This window comes from Aythya marila, assembly GCF_965140915.1.
Source record: "Aythya marila genome assembly, chromosome: 6".
Taxonomy (NCBI): Eukaryota; Metazoa; Chordata; class Aves; order Anseriformes; family Anatidae; genus Aythya; species Aythya marila.
The window spans coordinates 27,377,129-27,383,233 of NC_139047.1; the positions used below are offsets into that span (position 1 = coordinate 27,377,129).

The 6,105-nt window shown below is 36.4% G+C and overlaps 1 protein-coding gene across 1 annotated transcript in view; it reads left to right on the forward strand.

The window, feature by feature from the left end:
• Nucleotides 1-5,647, forward strand: part of CNTNAP5 (contactin associated protein family member 5) — a 282,395-nt gene extending 276,748 nt beyond the window's left edge. Inside the window, exons 23-24 of the mRNA XM_082763797.1 lie at nucleotides 4,040-4,111; nucleotides 5,019-5,647. Of these exons, the coding sequence (XP_082619923.1) occupies nucleotides 4,040-4,111; nucleotides 5,019-5,215 (269 nt within the window). The 3' untranslated portion in view covers nucleotides 5,216-5,647. The remainder of the gene's footprint in view (nucleotides 1-4,039; nucleotides 4,112-5,018) is intronic.
• Nucleotides 5,648-6,105: the final 458 nt, after the last annotated feature.

Genomic DNA, 6,105 nt, shown 5'->3' on the forward strand with positions numbered 1-6,105 from the left:
TAGCATTCTGCATAAGGATAAAAGCTGCTGATTACTCTGTGGAGAGCGGCTGGCAGTGTGTGTGCGTGCACTTCTCTCCCTCCTGCCCCCAACTTTATTTTCTCCACCCAGAGTTGTCTAAAGTACCTGCGTTGAAGCACACAAAAAATGTAAATACTGTATGTGTGATAATACTGAGAATATTAACTCCTTGCCCTGTAATCTGTCCTCTTGATGATTTAGTATTTCTGAACTTTAGAAGTTGGTAAAACCTGAGACTCAGAACTGCAGGACAGAACACAGAGCAAAATTTGGCATCTTTGCACTTATATATTTAAATCTTATAATCAGCTGCACTTTAATGTCAAGGTTAAGTACTGTTACATCAGAAATGTAGAATTATTATAAAAGCCCAAACATATTTTACCCTCTCTGTGCTTTAAAATACATTTTCTTCTCAATATGATACATTAAATGACAGTACTGCCTCACTATTCACATTGGTCTTGATTAAAGCCTGAATAAGATCTTTAGAACAAGTTAGTTCTGAAGACTTTATATGCTATAGTAAGAACACTGGGTGGTAGATTCTTTAAACAAACAAAAAAACCCTCCATCTATAGCAAATTATTCTTTGTATAGATGTACTTGAGAATTACATTTATGCGTGGGAAGGATACATTTTAATAAAAAGAAGATAGTTAAGGATTAACTTTCAGCCACTTATATCTCAATTCATCACTTCCCGATTTATCATTATTGTATGTCTGAGAAGAAAAATAGAACTCAAAGTTGACTCTACAAGTCTGTGTCAGTTTTCTAGTGTACAGATGCAACAAAAATGACCTTTAGGAAATCTCAATGTAAATGTGTGGGAAACAAACAAAAAACAAACTAAAACTTTCTATATTTATAAGCTGAAAACAATTGAAGCTCTCTCCTTCAGACAAGAATATTTATTGCCTTCAAGAAAGTCCCATAGGTAACAGATGCTGAATAAAATGTAGTCACTTGTGGCTCAGTTATCCATGCACATGGTTTTTGATTATGAAACACAAAATGAAAGCTGACATTGTGATTTTGATATTTAACAAAGATGTGGAAATCACCTTATTCCTTGCTGAGATACATGTAGAGATATTGGCATTCTAAGCTCTACACTGATGGCATAAAGATGTTGGACTCTGACTGTACTATTTGTTTTAGTGTATTAAAATACTGGAAATGCCACAGCAGATGCATCTGTGAGAATGGTGGAATTCTGAACTGTTTGTCAGCCCAGGTCTTCATACAGTTAAAGTAAAAATACCAAAGATAGAAATATTTTTGCTTCTGAAAGGCGACCTAGATGGTACAAGTCCCTGTCTCATTGTGCTTGTTCTGCTGAACCTGATATTTCCTCATGAAGAAGAACAGTAGATGAGCCATAGGCAGCCTTGGCTGTAGCAGCTATGAGATTAAAGTAAGGAAAGAAAAAAAAAGAAAAAAGTAGTTATGACTTCAATCCCAAAATTCAGGAGAGGGACCTGCTTGGAAGAATCTCATGAGATACTGGGATGCTGAGAAGAGGGATCCAGGACAGCTGTTTGATTTACAAGGATCACCTTCTCCAAGATCAAGAATGGTTCATCCTGATGGGCAGGAAAATTTAGCGAAGACAGTAGGTCCAGAGAGGTTGTGGAGTCTCTGTCCTTGGGTGGTATTTTCAAAACCCAAATGGATACAGCCATGGGAAACTGTTGTAACAGACCCAGTTCTGAGTAGGGGTTTGAACTAGATGAATTCCAGAGGGGTCTTCCAACTTCATCAATACTGTGACTTTATGACTCACAGTAATGTCATCAGTTATATCTAAAAGTAGGAGGATGTCCTGAAAAATTCTCTTATGAGACAAAGTGTTGCTTTTCCTCGGCTTCACAGTTTATTGTGTTCCCACTGGGAATGGTTCAGCTGTCACATGCCATCTGCTCCCCTGTAAAAAACACTTATCTCCTTGTATCTTGATTTTATTTGTCAGTCAAAACATAATTCTTAAGACCTATGCCTGTTGACTCCCATTCTGAAAATAATTTGCAACATTTGCTTTGGTTTCTTCTCAGTGCTTAAATTCTGGTAACAGTCACCAAAAAACAATGGAGCTTTGATAACATGTAGAATCAGAACTTATGTACCTTTTTGGCATGAATTACATCTGATATGTTTTTAAGGTAGATATTTAATTTCACTTTTCCATTCATGGTTAATAGTCTTTCATGACTCTACTTGACTAATATCACACACCAAATACCAGTTAGAGATATTTCTTCAGTTACAGTAGGACTGACAATTCAGCAGATGTGTATATTTATTGTCGTTAATTTCACTGGAGACATTTGAGGACTTGAACAGAAAATATACTTTATCTGTACTTATGTGTAAAAGAACAATTTTTATCCCTGTTCCAATCCCACGAATATAGTAAATAAGTCATAATAATAGTAGTCATGGTAATGCTTCATAAGCATTACCATGACTATTTCTTGCTTGGCAACATCACTATAAGCACCCAATATCCAAACAAGGGACACATTGTAAATAGGTCTCAACTTGAGTGTCCAAATATGTCAAAATTAGCAATTACATTGATGGTGATTGTGGGTATGCTAGAGTTGTACTGTAGATATTCAGTTGACACCCAAAGTCCTTTTTGTGCCTGTAGCTCAGACAATGAACTGCAGATAGAATGAACCCTGACTGTTTAGAATGAATTTGTTTGATGAGAAATCCTTCCACCTCTAAATCCCACAGTAGCCTCTTTGAAACTGATGCCTTCTGCATGTCTTTGGGGCTCATATGAATGTTGGAGGAGAATAAGGGAAAAAAGTACCCTCATTATGGTCTTAAACAACCCAAAGCCACCATCTTTACAAACTCAGCACCTCGTGATACACAAATACAAAATAGCTGTGTGTTTATTTAAAAAATATCTTATTGGATGATGAAGTACCTAAATGTGACTTTGTCAGGTTCTAAGGCAATGTTCAGTTGCAATAAACCTTGCAATACTCTGAGTTTCTCAATCAGGCTTACATTTGTATTGGAAAGATCAGTTTGACAAAGAAATACAATACATAGCAGAGAGAGTCATCCCTAACTCCAAAGTACATGCACTGAGTGGTAACCTGGAGGTATGCAAAGGAGAGAAACACAAATTGTCTCTTTAAAGGAGACGGTGAGCTGAAAGAAAACAAACAAACAAACAAACAAATAAATAAAAGGAAAAAAGAAAGAAAAAAGAGGTGGAAGAAAATGTACAAAAGTACAAAAAGGGCAAAAGTAGATACAGTGCCGTAACTCCACTGACTTCAGAGACTGCTTAACCTCTCAGTTTTGAATCTGAATTTGAAACTCCAATGCATATAGACATTTTGGCCCACTGTTTTTGACAGCAGTCATTTATAGAAAAGTTAGAAGAGAGCTTCAACATCTAGGAGTTTTTAAATATAGGAATTCATTTATGACCCCTCTCTGTTTTGAATTCCATTTGACCACTGCATTTCTGCAATGGAGAGGAAAACATCCCTTACAAGATATTGTTCCAAGCAGAGACTGCTTCTCTTTATGGGATTGAATTTGACTTGTATATCTTCACCTACAAATGTAGGTCAGGTCTATATCTGTCTAGCTTTCCTTTTGCTTCTTTCTGATATTGTTTCTTAGGTACTAAGAAAGAAAAAAAAAAAAAGAAAAAAAAAAAAAAAAGTCTAGTTTGAATGTCTCTCTGTGATTCCTCTACAGATAAACTGAGAAAACACTTTCAGATGTTAGAGTAGTTGTGAGTCTTTCTGTTTCCTTTTAAATACATCCTTAACAGACTTTGCTCTTGGACACATAGAAGAAAATTTTCCTGCAAACTCACTTTATTTTTCAGAGAGCTTCTTGATTCTTCAGTCCCCCAAATCACATCTTTTGAAAACACATTACAATTCATGAGGGTAAAAGGACACTTCTGTCTAAACTACAGTGAAAATTAATGTAGTTGATATAGAAAATAAGTCTTGTTATGTTTAACCAACTGCAGATCCTTTTGGGAAGACAGATGAAAGGGAGCCTCTCACCAATGCTGTCAGAAGTGATTCTGCTGTTATTGGAGGTAACTTCATTTTTAAAAATTAAAATTGAAATGTAATTCTGTCATGGCAAGTATCTAGGTAACTTTAAATTTGGGCCCCATAAAATCCAATTCAGCTAGTTTTTGTGATCTGATGCAGGTCTAGTATTTTCTCAATTTATTAGCACACATCTATATCAATTTACCTGGATAGGTACCTGTATTATGAACTAAGGCCATAGTGCTGGGCTTGGTATTGGTATACATGGTATTGGGTACCAACCAAGGTAACTGGTAATTGCTTTACACACTACTCTGATGAGAGCCTCAACAGAGTATTCACACATTCTCTACTTCTTGAGCTCTCGATTTGCAAGTTGATGTTGTGGAACTTGCTAGGTCATATGGAAGCATTTATATACTTGGGAAAGTTGTCTTTATAGCTTCATGTAGGGTTTTCATTTTCCTTTAACAACCTGGAAGGCAATTTATCTCTGTTTATTTTATAGGACACCCTGTAGGGAGCTGTCTTTGATAATATCTAGAAGCTATAAAGCTAAGTGTACAAGGCTCATGCAAGGTTTCAGAGATAACACAGAAGAAAATATGACAGGGCAGGAATTTGTTTGAGCATACAGATTTTTTTCTTTTATTTTTTTAATAAACAAACACACTGAACCAACTTTACTATCTGTGAAGGCAGAATTTGACTCAAATTGAAAGGTCAATTACATTGATGCTTGCTGCTTTAAGTCTCACCTGAAGTGACAAAATAGCAATAAAGACTATCAGGGAGGGCGTGATAGAGACAGACTGGTGGTACAGACTGAGAAGAGCTGCTATATCATATCCATTAGGTGATTTGCAATGGTGATGTATTTTTGACATAATTAAGTCTTTTGGTTTTATATTTTACCCTTTCTATCCTTCCTTTTTTACCCCTCTTCAGGTGTAATAGCAGTTGTGATATTCATCATCTTTTGCATCATCGCCATCATGAGCAGATTCCTCTATCAACACAAACAGGCACATCGAAATAGCCAGACAAAGGAGAAAGAACACCCAGAAAATCTTGAGAGCTCTTTTAAAGCTGACATTGACTTGCAGAACACAGTGAGCGAGTGCAAACGGGAATATTTCATTTGATGGACAATGCAATTTCTTCTTACTCTTATTCCCCTAACCAACCTCCTTCCCTTTCCTTTCCTTCCTTTTCCCTCTCTTTTTTTTCTTTTCTTTTTAACATTATTTTTTTGCGTACCTTTTTTTTTTTTTTCATTTGGGAAAGACCACCCTGCACAGGAAACACTGACAACAATCACAGTGCCTCATTCTCTGCACAAGAACCTGGCAGTCACAGTTTACTTCTGCAGCTCAAGAGACGTGTTATCCCACACTACACAGAATAAGATCCACATGCACACCTGGTTTCTTCTTTGAGTTCCTGGATGTTTCAAAGGCCCTACTTTTACTTCTATTTTTTCTCTTGGACCATTTAATTAATCACTTTTACACTAGAGCTGGACTTTGTAAAGTAGAGGTAAAGTAGCTGAATACGTAGCTCTGCAGATACTGGGACAGGATAGAGGGAAAGAATGAGACCAAAACACCAGACTTATTTTACAGGCTCATTTACAACAATCATAAAGAACCAGCCAAATTCTCAAATGATATGAATTGATATATATATCTATTGATTTCAGTGGTGTTACATTAATTTATACCAGTTGAGAAGCTGGTGTGAGGTAATGAAAAATAAAACGTGTCTTTCTTGTCAGGCTCCTTCCCCCAGCCTCCTGTCCTTTTACTGTAACTTTTAGGCTTACCAATACTTTTCCAACAATATATATCAACAATAAATGTCATTCCCATATGCCTCTTTCATCTCCATCTCATAAGGCTGGCTTTAGAGACCCAACATACTCTAGCATAACTCTAGATGAAGCATGGAAATTAGTAGCTTGAATCTCCAAGGGTTTTAGGAAGCTGCTAGGACTTAGGTGCACTATATTTGTCTGAAATGTTAGAAATGCAGC